This window comes from Parasteatoda tepidariorum, chromosome 5 (genome assembly GCF_982258835.1).
Source record: "Parasteatoda tepidariorum strain Cologne lab strain chromosome 5, Ptep-v5.0, whole genome shotgun sequence".
NCBI lineage: Eukaryota > Metazoa > Arthropoda > Arachnida > Araneae > Theridiidae > Parasteatoda > Parasteatoda tepidariorum.
In genome coordinates this window covers 62,534,194-62,548,207 of record NC_141759.1, presented here as the reverse complement: position 1 = coordinate 62,548,207, position 14,014 = coordinate 62,534,194, and the positions used below count along the sequence as shown (strand labels likewise).

The 14,014-nt window shown below is 32.9% G+C and overlaps 1 protein-coding gene across 1 annotated transcript; it reads left to right on the top strand.

Annotated features, from left to right (window-relative positions):
• Positions 1-3,080: 3,080 nt before the first annotated feature.
• Positions 3,081-4,417, top strand: LOC147809417 (uncharacterized). The gene has a single exon (XM_087164078.1). It carries the CDS (start codon positions 3,378-3,380, stop codon positions 4,134-4,136), a length of 759 nt encoding a protein of 252 aa, XP_087020204.1. The 5' UTR covers positions 3,081-3,377; the 3' UTR covers positions 4,137-4,417.
• Positions 4,418-14,014: the final 9,597 nt, after the last annotated feature.

The window sequence follows — 14,014 nt, the reverse complement described above, 5'->3', positions numbered from 1 at the left end:
AGCAGAAGAAAAAAAACTTAAAAACTGATTTCTTACAAGAAAGAAAAAGTATTAAAGTTTATCAAAAATAAAAGAGATTTAAAAAGTTAAAAGGTTAACTAAGACATGTAGAATTTCTGAATTCTACAAGATGTTTAAACTTAAAAGATAATTTTATTTTTGTTACAGCTGACATGAAAAACGTGGAGGAAATCACGTGAAGAAGGAAGGATATTGGGAAAGTGTTGCACCCTGCATTTTAGGTCCAACAAAAATAAAATAAAAATTCTTGGTCTATTTGTATAACGAGCATTCATTGCTAATTCATTGTTATCTTAACAATTTGTCAAAAAAAGCCATGAAATTAACGATAAAATAACGACACATTTTGTGTGCACAATTTAGTAAGCTTTTATTGGCTCCAGGCACAAAGATTCGATTGATATTTAAGCACTCTAGGTAGCCGGAGAGAATCGAAATTTCGATTGACAATATATTTTATTTGGTGATAAAATGAAGACTTAAACTCTACTTGTAGAAGTCAGGAAGCGATTAAAACTTATGGCTATATCACACGAGAGAAAATATGTGCAACTGCAAGTGTAACTGCAAGTGTAAGTGCAACTGTAAGTGAAATTTCAAAAATTCAAAAATTGCTCGTGTGATATAGAAATCACGGTTGCACGAAATATCTGCAACCGTTCAGGCAATTTCTTTCATGAACCAATCAGATCGTTTGCTTTTATGACGTTTCAATTTTATGTGATGACGTATACAAATGTAAATAAAAATGGCGGCGACGTTGGTGAAGAGGATGATGGGATGAAATTTTTTTATAGACGAAACGGAACAGTTTTTTAGTTTAATAATAACATTTTCTTTAAAATCAAAGCATTAAAAATACTTTCACACGATGAAATAACCATCTCAATGCAGTTGATGTACTACCATAACAGGAATCTGCACATCATTTTAGTATCGGTGAGTATAGTACACTATTTTCTAGATAAATTTTCTTTTAAAATATTTATTTATTTTAAGCTAATGAAATTAAAACTTATTATAATTTGTTCCGATCAAAGTTTTAATTACTTTAAATAGAAATAATTTCTATTTTTATATATGTAAAGATTTATACTGGCGAAAAGCTTTACTTTGAAATATTCGCCAAGCAACTCGCCAAACTTTGTTACATTATTATAACATAAAATATAATAATGATTATATTTCTTTATTTTCAAATTTTAAACTTTATTACTGTTGATTGTAAAAGCATGTGTCCGATTATTTTAAATTTTTTTATTATTATAATTATTTGTGAAATAATTATTTTATTCCTCCCTAAGAATTCTTTTAATTTTTGAAAATCTCATTTTAAGACAAGTTAGAAAATATTTGTGGTAAATATTTACCTTGTCTCTCACAAAGTTACTCAATTTTCCAGCAATTATTGAAAATTATTTAAAAAAAAGTAGTATATTATATATAAAAAGTAATTATTAAAAATGCAAATTTCCAATCTCCTTGTCTGTTTCTACATTCATCCCCTCAATTCTTTTTTTTGTGTGTGTGTGTGTGTGATGATTTACTAATGATACTTTACTTTTTATTTATACTTCACATTTATATTTTGATACTTAGCTTTTCTACAATGACAGTAAGTATGTAAGTGTACCTTACTAATTTTTCAATATACTTAAATTTTTAATAGTCTTCGATTATAAATACAATCTATTTTTCTTAAAACAAATTTCAATCCAAATATAAGAACTACAAAACCACGTATACCTGTCATCTTTCATTAGTGTATAGAATAATCTTAGAACTCTAATCAAAATATCTGTCAAACTTAAAATAAGTTTAAAGGGGATACCTAAGGACTTAAATGATTTCAAATTAATGGTATTTAATCTCTCTTATTCTAATAATGTGTTGGTAAAATTTTATCATGAAAGTGATTTCTTTCTTTTATTTCAGATATTTCGTTTAATCCTGTAAGGTTTGTCTGGTGAAGAAGGAAAGAGATGCAATACTGTTTTTATGAAAGAAATTAAAAAATAAGAAATGAAAATGAATAATGTTCTAAATGTTTCACTTGACAATAAATGTTTTGTTTTTTAAATTGATTCTTGTATTATTTAAAATGCAAAACAAAACACGTAAAAGTCTGTAACAAAATAATATGATACATAAAAAGTATGTTCTTAAGAAAATATATTTTTTTTTCATAGTTATAAAAAATTTTAATTTATATACTGTATATTACAATAAATTTGTCCTAAAATAAATCCTATAATTTTTAATGAAATTATCTCATATCAATAAAGAATGTTTTAAATTTTACAATAATAAATTGTAAGTATGACATTGAAAATCCTCTTATATTTAAAAAACAATTTTACTAAGAAATTGGAAAAAATAATTTTTATAAAAGTGATTTTCCTGATATGCAATGTGTAAATGAATAAAATTAATGATCCCTTAAAAACTAAACTAAACTCGGCGGCGCGACAGCCCACAGAGGGCCAAGGCCTTCTGTGCCCACCTCAGTTTTCTTGACCTTTGGGATGCAGGAGCATTTGGTACTCAGCCATACGTGAAACCCCCAGTGTTTAGCTCCCAAGCATGCTTGGTATTCATTTATCGACCCACTAAAGGAATGAAAGGCTGAGTCAACCTTGCTCGGCCCGAGGATCGAACCAGGGACCTGTGGCACGACAGCGCGAAGAGCTACCTCTCAGCCACCGGGCGTGATGATCCCTTAATGCAATGAAAATTAATTTGATGACAGTAAAATTCTGACACATTGTAGTATAGACAAGCATAGACATTAGTAGTATAGACATTATTTATTATGTATTTTTTAGACTAAATTAAAAAAATAGAATTGATTTGATAGAACTAATAGTTTTGATGTTATAAATATTTTATGAGCAAAAGGAAAGTCAAAAATTGTATATTTCATACATTAAACCCTCATTTCTTCTAAAGAATTATTTCAAAGGACTATTTTTTTTAATTAAGTTTAAAAAATCAAATTTGAAGAAATGCCTTACTTGTTTAGATAGCAATGTCAGTTGCATAAAATGGTATAAGTTGTAGTATTATTATTAATCGATAATTGAATCGATTAATGAGATGATTATAAATATTTTATTATATGTTGGATGGCAACAGCTACAGGAAAAAGATAGAACAGAAACGATAAATAAAATACTTACTTACTAACCTTCTGAATAAGATGTCTTGTATAAAGGCGATGAAACAACACTTCAATGGTGACTATGCGGACGATTTGAATTGATATTAATTATACCCATCAAGAATTTTGTTTAGTTTGATTCTGATCTCAGTTTGAAAAAAAAAAATCTGGTGACGCCATTCAGACTTCTTTCGCCATGTCTGAGGTAAGTGCTGTACAAATACCACTATATAACAGATCAGATCCTGCTCTTTGGTTTATTATGTGTGAAAGCACGTTTAGATTGGCATCTCCCAAACCTATAACAGAATCTATAACCAAATATAATTACATTGTTTCTCAATTACCGCCAGAGATTGCATCAATTGTACGAGATATTTTAATGAATCCTGATGCTACAGATCCTTACAATAATTTAAAAACAGAATTAATTGTTAGATCAGGCGAGTCATCGCAACAAGAAATTCGCCAACTTTTGTCTGGTGAAGAACTGGGTAACAGGAAGCCTTCCGAACTATTAAGGATTATGACACGTCGTGCAGAAACATTAAAAGTCCCTGAAAAGCTTATGTTAGAATTATTTTTGCAGCGTTTGCCAACATCAGTACAAACGATTTTAGCAGCTGTTTCAGATTTAACTTTAGAAAAAGCAGCCGACATTTCCGATAAGATATTAGAAGTCACGCCAGTTCCCATGGAAACCCACTCTATAACTGAAAACGATTCAAATTCAATGGAAGAGAAATTACTTCGCCAAATAAAAAAATTAAATGAAAGAATTGACAAACTTGAAATTTCTCGCTCTCGTTCTCCTTATCGCAGGAACAGAAGTAATAGTGTTAAAAAACGAGATTCATCTGTTTGCTGGTACCATCGCAATTTTGGAAACAAATGTAAACCAGGAAAATGCGTTATGCCATGTAAGTTTCGGGAAAACGGAGTTGGCGAAGAATAAACGCGACATGTTCTTTGCCACAAACATCGCGTCGCCTGTTCATTCGAGACCGGACAACAAACTTATCATTTCTGGTCGATACTGGATCCGACGTGTCCATTCTCCCGGCAAATTATATTCCAAAAAGAAATAATCCTCTGCAAACAGTTTTCGCTGCTAATTCTACACCAATTAATGTTTATGGACAAAAAACACTTTCTTTAGATTTCGGATTAAGACGAATTTTTTCTTGGTCATTTTTTATTGCTAATATTACGACGCCAATTTTAGGTGCCGATTTCCTTCACTCTTTTGCCTTATGCCAGATTTACGCAATAAATGTCTAAGAGATTTGACGACTAAATTTAAAACAAAAGGTCACGTTAAGGAAACAATTTTGCATTCAGTTAAAACAATATCAGGTGATTCCGTGATTCATTCACTTTTAGCAGAATTTCCCTCAATTACTAAATTACCGGATCCCAATCAACCCGTAAAACATAACACCCTTCATTTTATAAATACGGTAGGTCCTCCAGTAGTAGCAAGACCTCGCAGATTAGCTCCGGATAGACTAAAAATTGCAAAATCAGAATTTAAAAAAATGATGGAATTAGGGCACATAAGACCATCTAGAAGTAATTATGCATCCCCACTTCACATGGTCCCAAAAAAGGGAACACTGGAGTGGAGGCCAGTTGGTGATTTTAGGGCACTAAATGCACAAACAGTGAAGGAAAAATATCCCATTCCTTGTGTAGCTGATTTCACATCTGAACTGCATGGCGCCAAAATTTTCAGTCACATTGACTTAGTAAAGGCCTATCACCAGATTCCAATTAACCCTGATGACATTCATAAAACGGCCATTTGTACACCTTTTGGACTATTCGAAAGTACACGCATGCAGTTCGGACTGTGCAACGCAGCAGCTACAAGATTTATTGACGAAGTCACTAGAGATTTACCTAATATTTATGCATTTGTCGACGACATATTAATCGCGTCTAAAAATCATAGTGAACATATACAAAACCTTAAGAATTTATTTGCAAGATTAGAACAATATGGTCTTTGTATCAATGTTGAAAAATGTACATTCAGTAAAAATTCTTTAAATTTCTTAGGCTTTAAATTATCAAAATTAGGAATCGAACCTCTACCCGATCGCGTAAAATGCATATTAGAATTCCCTCAACCTTCCAATTTAACACAACTTCGCAGATTTTTAGGCATGTTTAATTTCTATCGCAGATTTATCCCAAAAGCCGCTGATATCCTTAATCCTTTAATACAATTTTTAGAAGGAAATAAAAAGAAAAATCATTCTAAGGTCAAAAATGAGCCATTAAAATGGAATGAAAACGCAGAAAAATCCTTCTTAAAGGCAAAGGAAGCAATCGCGCAGGCAACCCTCTTAAAACACCCTATTCCTGGTGCAAACTTAAGCTTATGGGTCGACGCATCGGATTTTGCAATAGGGGGTTCATTAATGCAACTTTCAGAGGGGAAATGGGAGCCTTTAGCTTTTTACTCGATGAAATTAAATAATTCTCAAAAAAAATGGTCAACCTATGACCGCGAGTTATTTTCTATTTATTCGGCAATAAAAAAATTCAAACACATGTTAGAGGGCAGAGAATTTCAAATATATACTGATCAAAAACCACTAATCTATGCATTCAAACAAAATCCGGATAAATGTTCCCCAAGACAACTGCGCCATTTAGATTTTATATCTCAATATTCAACTGACCTTAGACATGTACAGGGACCCGAAAATATAGTAGCCGACATACTTTCGCGTATAGAATTAGATTCAATTACTAAATCGAATTTTCTGAATTTTCACGATCTGGCGAAGGCTCAACAAACTGATGCAGAAATTCAAGATATTATTCAAAATAAAAATTCTTCTCTTCATCTTGAACTCAAACCATGTCAAAATACAGACATTGACTTAATATGCGACAATTCAAATGGTTCTCCACGCCCATTCATTCCGACAACATTTCGAAGACAAATTTTCGAGCACTTGCATGGCATATCACATCCTGGTATTACAGCTACTAAGCTCATCTGTGCCAGATATGTTTGGCCAAATATGAAGAAAAACATAAAAGAATGGGTGAAATGCTGTGAACCTTGTCAGCGTTCTAAAATTCAAAGACACACCAAAGCTCCTCTAGGAACATTCAGCTTACCTGATGCTCGATTTCAACAAATACACGTCGACATTGTAGGCCCGTTACCTTCATCTGTTGGTTACCGCTACTTATTAACAATGATCGATAGATTTTCAAGATGGCCAGAAGCCATACCGATTGTGGACATGCAAGCCAAAACCATCTGTCGTGCAATTTTCCACACTTGGATATCTCGATTTGGATGCCCTTCGATAATTACAACAGATCAAGGTTCTCAGATGCGATCATCTTTATATCGTGAGTTTTCCGGAATGTTAGGAACAAGCCGAATTCGTACGACAGCATACCATCCCATTTCAAATGGCATTGTGGAAAGATTTCATCGCCACTTAAAATCATCAATAAAAGCGCATGAAAACTCACAGTGGACAGAAGTACTTCCAGCAGTCCTTTTAGGAATCCGTACTGCTGTAAAGGAGGATATCAACGCATCGTGTGCCGAACTGGTATACGGAACAACTCTTCAACTTCCAAGCGACATGCTAGAAACATCCATCATTCCACCATGTGATATTTTTGTTGATCGTCTTAGAAACACCATGCGTGAATTGAATCCAATTGCAACATCTGCTCATGGACGAACTACATTTTATGTTAATCCCTCACTAAGCACTTGTTCTCACGTGTTTTTAAGAGTGGATTGTGTAAAACCTCCCTTATGTCAACCCTATACAGGTCCACATAAGGTTTTGAAGCGATCAGCTAAAAACCTTACAATTCAACTAAATGGCAAGCAATCTACTGTGTCCATAGACCGTGTAAAGCCAGCATATTTGATTCCTACTACAGAGAAGGTTGAATCAAACTTACGGGTTGTAAAACCTGGAATTTCCAAATCCTTACAAACAGAAAAAAATCATTCTCCCAAGGAACCCGACAAAATTGTGACTAGGTCTGGAAGACATGTACACTTTCCAGCAAAACTGGCAACTTATGTTAGTTATTAACATTATTAGCTAAGCAAGGTTGTTTAGTATAAAATATTATTTTCAATGATGTAAATAGAGTAATATTCAAAATTTTATGTAAAATATTATGTCGTTTCAGAGTATAATTCTCTGACACTGGGGGGATACTCTGTAGTATTATTATTAATCGATAATTGAATCGATTAATGAGATGATTATAAATATTTTATTATATGTTGGATGGCAACAGCTACAGGAAAAAGATAGAACAGAAACGATAAATAAAATACTTACTTACTAACCTTCTGAATAAGATGTCTTGTATAAAAGCGATGAAACAACACTTCAAAGTCATAAAATTGTCCTTTCTACACATGAAACTTTTATAAATTTTCGAGTAGCTAAACTATTAAATCAGACAGCTTGTTTTTATTCTCATTCGATTTAGCGTATACATAGATAACGATACCGCACTTGCCTAGCTAGCATATTAGATAGTAAATATATATAAATAAACTATGCTTTTACAGGGCGCGGAGCCAAATTCAACAAAAAATAAGCAACTTTTAAGAACATTTTAGGCACTCAAAAAGTATTTTTAAGCACTATGTAAATTGACAAAATGCAAAATAAATCTCAGACTTCACATGATCATGATAAAATAACTAGAATTTGACAAAGAACTCTTTTCTTGATTATATTAGCCATTAAAAAATGATCAAGAGATTTTTCGGTTCGATTTCAGAGGGTGAAAAATAAAGCCTGAAATTGGGAATATCTTGCAAAATACAGCAGAGTTGCACATGAGAAAGCAAGGATCTCACCAAACCCAGCTCACTAGACGCACATGCGGACTCGCAAGTACTTCACCAAACCTGTAAAATGATTGGCGCTTTCATACGCTATGGACTGACGATACGCTGAAATTGATCGTGGTTTAATGAATTCTGAAAACGTGAAATAGAAAAATGTGAAAAACACGTTTTTACATAATACGTGGCGAAAATCGACATTCCCTTTCATAAATTTCATTTTCGAAAAGGGAAAATAAAGCACCTTTTAAAAACACCCATTAAGAAAAGCACCTTTAAGGGCCTTTAAAAAATGAAAATCGAAAATAAGCACCTTTAAGCACTTTTCAAAAACGCTACGCACCATGTTTTATACCCTAGTCACTCAAATCAAGATTAAAAAATTTGTCAAAATTCTAGATAGTATTTAAGTCCGTCCCCCTTTCACCCCCTTATCCTTTTAGAGACGCAGCATGTATTTAAGTCCATCTCCCTTTCACCCCCTTATCCTTTCAGGGAAACAGCATGAAATTCAATGATATCTTAATATCATCTCATATTATGAGGTAGAAATCTTAATCCTTTTTATACTATGCTACTTCACTATTGGGGAAATAAAGTTTTTTAGAGTTTTAATTTGCTGCTGAAAAAAAGACTTAACACAAATACAAATGTAAAAAATTAAATCAAAATCAATCGATATTCTACAGCGTCTGTGATTTCTTTTTTCTCCCTTTACGAACATCGTTCAGAAACTATGATATAATAAAATATGATAAAATAAAATATGAGCCAAAAGTAAAGATAAATAACAAAATATGGTAACCCAATTACATGCAATCGTTCAGGCAATTAAGCAACCCTTTCGGCAACTCCGAACGGAGGAATTGCGCTTAGAGTTTCACTTACACTTGCAGTTGCACATATTTTTCTCTCGTGTGATAGAGGCATTACACCAGTGATTCCCAACCTTTTGTGGACCATCGCCCCCCTCTAGGGGTGCGAGCTGACACCTATCGCCCCTTTCTCTTTTTGCTCAAAAAACCATTCATTGTTCCTTGTGAGCAACCAAACACTGAAAATATGCCATGCTATTTGATTTTAATTTAAATTGTAATGCAAATAAGGAGGCACATTTATCCTGTCATTTTTATTAATTAAAAAAAATTGTGCATCTTTTTTTTTCAAAAAGAAATGATATTTAAAACGGAATATTCAAAACAAAAGTGCGTTTTTTTAAAATTCATATTTTAATGTAATCAAGAAAAAGTTAAAACGTTAACAACTAAAATTTGAGAAAAAAAATTAAGAGGGAGAAGTACATTTTTACCACTTCAATGACTGCCCTGTGCTTGGTGTATTTCAAGTTAAAGCTTGAATGTCAGGTTTTATGCTCGTCAGATTTAAACGCGGGTCTCCTTTGAAGCAAATGTCCAACATATCTCTTTGCTTTGTGAGCAACTGGAAGACAGAACTAAATCCTCTCTCCACTAAGTTGACGGGAACGAGATGAGAAGCGGCTTAGTTTGTTTCCACAATTGTGGATAAGTGTCCATAAACTTTACTCAAGCTAACTCATAACCGTATTTTTTAAAGACGACATAAGCCTCACAGTCATACTTCAAATCTAAAAACTCAGTCTACAAAGAGGAAGTGAGCTTATCCACATCTTCAAAAGAGAAAGGATCGAAAATCCAATCCGGAATTTCTAATTTCATCAAATCTTTAAATCTTGATTCCATAACTGATCAAGGTGATCAGTAAAAATTAAGATTTTATTTTCGAGAATTTCGATATCTGCCATTGAACACTTTTTAAGAGTTGGAAATTGCATTAGCTCTTTGTGACCAATATTTGACTTGTAGATATCAAATTTGGCGATGAATGAAGATATGATTCCCTTAGCCTTGATAATGTTCATTTTATTTCCTTGAAGTTTTGCGTTGATTTCCTTCATTTTTTTAAAACTATGAGTGAGGTACGCAGTTTCCAACTTGCGTTGCTTCAAACTCTCACTTAAAACAGGATCAGTGGTGTCGAGAAACTCAGTAACCGAATCTAGCAATTCGAAGAAACGGCTCAGTTTCCTTTTGAAAGCTATCTCACAGCTGTATGTAGGAGCAGGAATTCGAAATCTTCATCATTTTCATGGCAAAGTTCTCGGAATAAACGGTTATTAGGAGAATTAGCTTTTATTTTATTGATTCCAGAAATAACCAATTTTTCGCAGCCAAAAGTTGACGATGAATGACATAATGAATGGTGAGATAACTTCCGGTACTTCTTTTTTAAGGTGATCCAGAAACCCATTATGACAACCAGACATGGTTGGAGCACCATCTGTTGCACAAGCACTTACATTTGCGAGAGGAATTTCTTTTACCTCAAAATAATCTTTGACCAATTTAAAAATCGACGATCTTTTTGTATCTGTGTACAAAGTTCTTGTAAACAGCATTTCCTCGTTAATCTCCTTACTCTCATTTATGAATCTCACGTAAGCTAAAACAGCTCTGTTATCTATCACAGTTGATTCATCAATCTGCAACGCAAATTTACCTTCTTTCAGAAATTTGATGAGTTTTGATTCAACGTCGGCGGCCATCTCATCAATACGCCTGGAAACAGTATTATTGCTGAGAGGAACAGAGTGACTTATCAGATTTCCGCCTGCGATACCAAAACGTATGACGAAAACGATCCTGCACTTGAATTTTTTTTTTAATTTTTAACTATCATAATTCTCTGTCTACACCAGAACCATAGGTTTCATATATATTTTCAATTTCAATCTCAAATGGCTTTTATTATTAATATTATTAGCAATTTTTAACTTTTGAGTACTCGTCGCCCCCTTGAAAAGCTTTATCGCCCCCTTTGGGGCGATCGCCCCCAGGTTGGGAACCACTGCATTACACTGTCATCTTATACAGAGCTACAGTTTAATTTTAAGCATCCTGACTTGTCAGTAAGACGAATTTCGATTTGAAAATCGCTATATTATGGCGTCGAACTGTGGTAGAACAAGTTAGAAAGCAATTGAATCCTTAACCCCTTGAGGACGAGTGACTCATAAAAGCATTCGTACAAAATCAGAACGTAAATAAATTAAAAAAAAGTTACTTAAATGTAGGCGTTGCTAATTTGTCAGACTTACTTTGCCTTTACTTTAATTACTGTTAGTTTAACCGTCGTTGTACAGCCGACCAAATTTTGGGTTTACGACTACTAATGCTTAACTCCGTAGCCTTGTAATCTTGAACTAATCCAGAAGACAAGGAAACTCCTGGATCAGTACCCCTAAGAGGTATTAATTTGTTACGGGACCATGGAGGACTTTGAGACTCGACAGATTTAACGTGCATCAGTCACCATTTACTACACGGGGAGTCTTCGGTCGGCGGGGATCGAACCCACGAACTCTTAAACATGGGCCCAGTGCCCTACCAACCAGGCTATCCCGGCTCCAATCATATTTATAATCAATGTTAGTTCAAAGTATAACTAAATAATTTTATTTTGATCTAAGTAATGGTGAATTAAATAAATCAAACAATTATAACCCCGCACACAAATAAATTGTTTAAGAACTACTTTGGTTACCAGTTTTACCCTAATTGATACGGTTTTATGCTGGCACGTATTTGTGACAGTCAGCGCGAAAGCGTTAATTGTCATCCAGGACTGAACTCACTAGTCGTTCAAAAAGGGGACTAAATTTAAATTTATTCCTTTTGGTGACAAAATAGCGGTAATTAATTCTTAGAACTTGTATTGTGAACCATTTCATGACTCCGGAATTTAAAAACTCTAGTTAGCCGGAAAGATGAAGAATTTTAACTCACTATAAATCCCGCTTAATTGCTTCCACCAGACAACAATTTATTGTATTGTCATCAAGCACTCCAGATTTTTGAGTGCTGTAACACTCCACTCTCACGGACAAGAAAGCGAGTTAGCAAATGCGTTGTAAAACAGAACCTATTTTCAAGAGATAATACAACTTGCACATTATTACACTCAAAAATTAGGTCTCGTAAATGCTAAAGAGATAAATTAGAGTAACGGTGGGTTTTTTTAAAAAAAAAGAATACAAAAACAAACTTTATTTGTTGATTCAAAACTTTGGTCATTTCTACCAATCCCATCTTTTTTAAAAAATGTTTTACATAAGAAACTGAATTTTTAAACACTAATTTCATTCTATGAAATAGTTTTGAGCACATGTAAATCCTGAACAAATTTTACACATAACAGGGTTGATTAAACCTTGTTCGTTTTACTCTGCCAAAAGAAACATTTTAAAAAAAAATTAACTTGGAAAAAAAAAATCACTTTTTTCAAGTCGTTTAAAGATGAAATACTGTTTATTAATCATGCGTAAGAGGAAAAATGAAGGGCGCATCAATTTCGTAATAAACTTACACACCAGCAAAAATTCTATGTCTTTCGAAAGTGATACGCCCTACGTCTTTTGCTTTAGACAAAAGTATAATTATTTTCTGCTTTTTAGATAACTTAAATTTTTATTCCCAATTCAGCAGGCTAGAAACCATATCTGATGCGAAAGAAAAAAAAGATCAATAAATAAAAATAATATTTTTAAAAACCACGTTTTTGCAGTGGAGAATAATGATTAAAAAAATGTGTATGCATATCTGTTATTGTATCTGAATGTGGAATATGTTTTTGTATATACATGTGTATGTATATGTGGCTGTGCATGTGTATGAGTAAGAAATTGTGTATATGTACTGTTATGTATTTCATGCACCCCACGTTTTTCAAATTTTTATTTTTTAATTATTATTCTCCACTACAAAAACGTGAATTTTAAAAATATTATTATTATTTTTTTGTATTCACTTCCATCAAAATCTCAATTTTTTCACTCACTGTACACAAAAATTTTCAACTGACATGTGACACTAATTTGAAATAATCGAATCGACAACAAAAGACAATAGCGATAATACTAATTTTTCTTTATTTTAATTTTATTTTACTTTGTATGTCTTCTTTCTCTTCATTTTCATGCATTGTCATCCAATTCGAACTATGTGCCAAATTTGAAGTCTGTAGCTAGTCGGGAAGTTAGTTTAAAATCGATTACAAAATTCCACCAGAACAGACATACACGAAGGCAAGTTAATATAAACATGGTTAAAAAAAAAAAGGCATGAATTCTGTTTTTCTAAAAGGAAACAGGGTGCATAGCCAAATCTTTGAATCAAAAATAAGCACTTTTTAAAAACTTTTCAAGCACTTTACAAAAATTTTCAAGCACTCAAAAAATTCATATTGAATCAATGATATTATTGAAAAACAAAAAAATTTTTATGAACAGTTCTAGCATTAAAAAAAAAAAAAACTCAAAAAGAAACGGACGTAAATCGAAACAATCAGTACTTTCCCACATCACCGAGTGAATTTAACTTGACTCTGAACAAAAGTACCCTTACCCCCTATATCAAAAAAATGTTAGAAGTAAAATAAAATAAACAAGAATAAAATTATAAATTAAAAAGAAAAACATTTAATAAGGATCTGACTCTATCCGAATTGGAGCACTCGTATTTAAGTTTCGAGTATGCGCGCATGCGCAAGTCATAACGTGGGTACGACATGAAGTCCGTGTGAATGATTACGTACCAAACACCCCATTTTTCGTGAAATGCAGGGGATCCGCCAGATATCACTGAAGGGAGAAAAAAAAATATTCGTGAAAAAAAAGCACTTTTTAAAAACGACAGCTGAAAGAAGCACCTTTAAAAGCTCTTAAAAACGAAATCTCCCAAAAAGCACCTTTAAGTACTTTTTACAAACGCTACGCAACCTGGGAAATAAAAAGCGTTCCATGATATGATTATCCCAGTATAAGAAAAGTATAAAAACAGTGACGAAAACAAGATAAGAAAAAAATTTCAATAAAATGACAACACTGTATATTTCAACCATAACTTTTATTTCAATAAGTTCTACAATGATGCATA

What these genes read in the sequence shown, in the direction of transcription:
- LOC147809417 (XM_087164078.1), top strand. Translation starts at nt 3,378, where the DNA reads ATGTCTGAGGTAAGTGCTGTACAAATACCACTATATAACAGATCAGAT.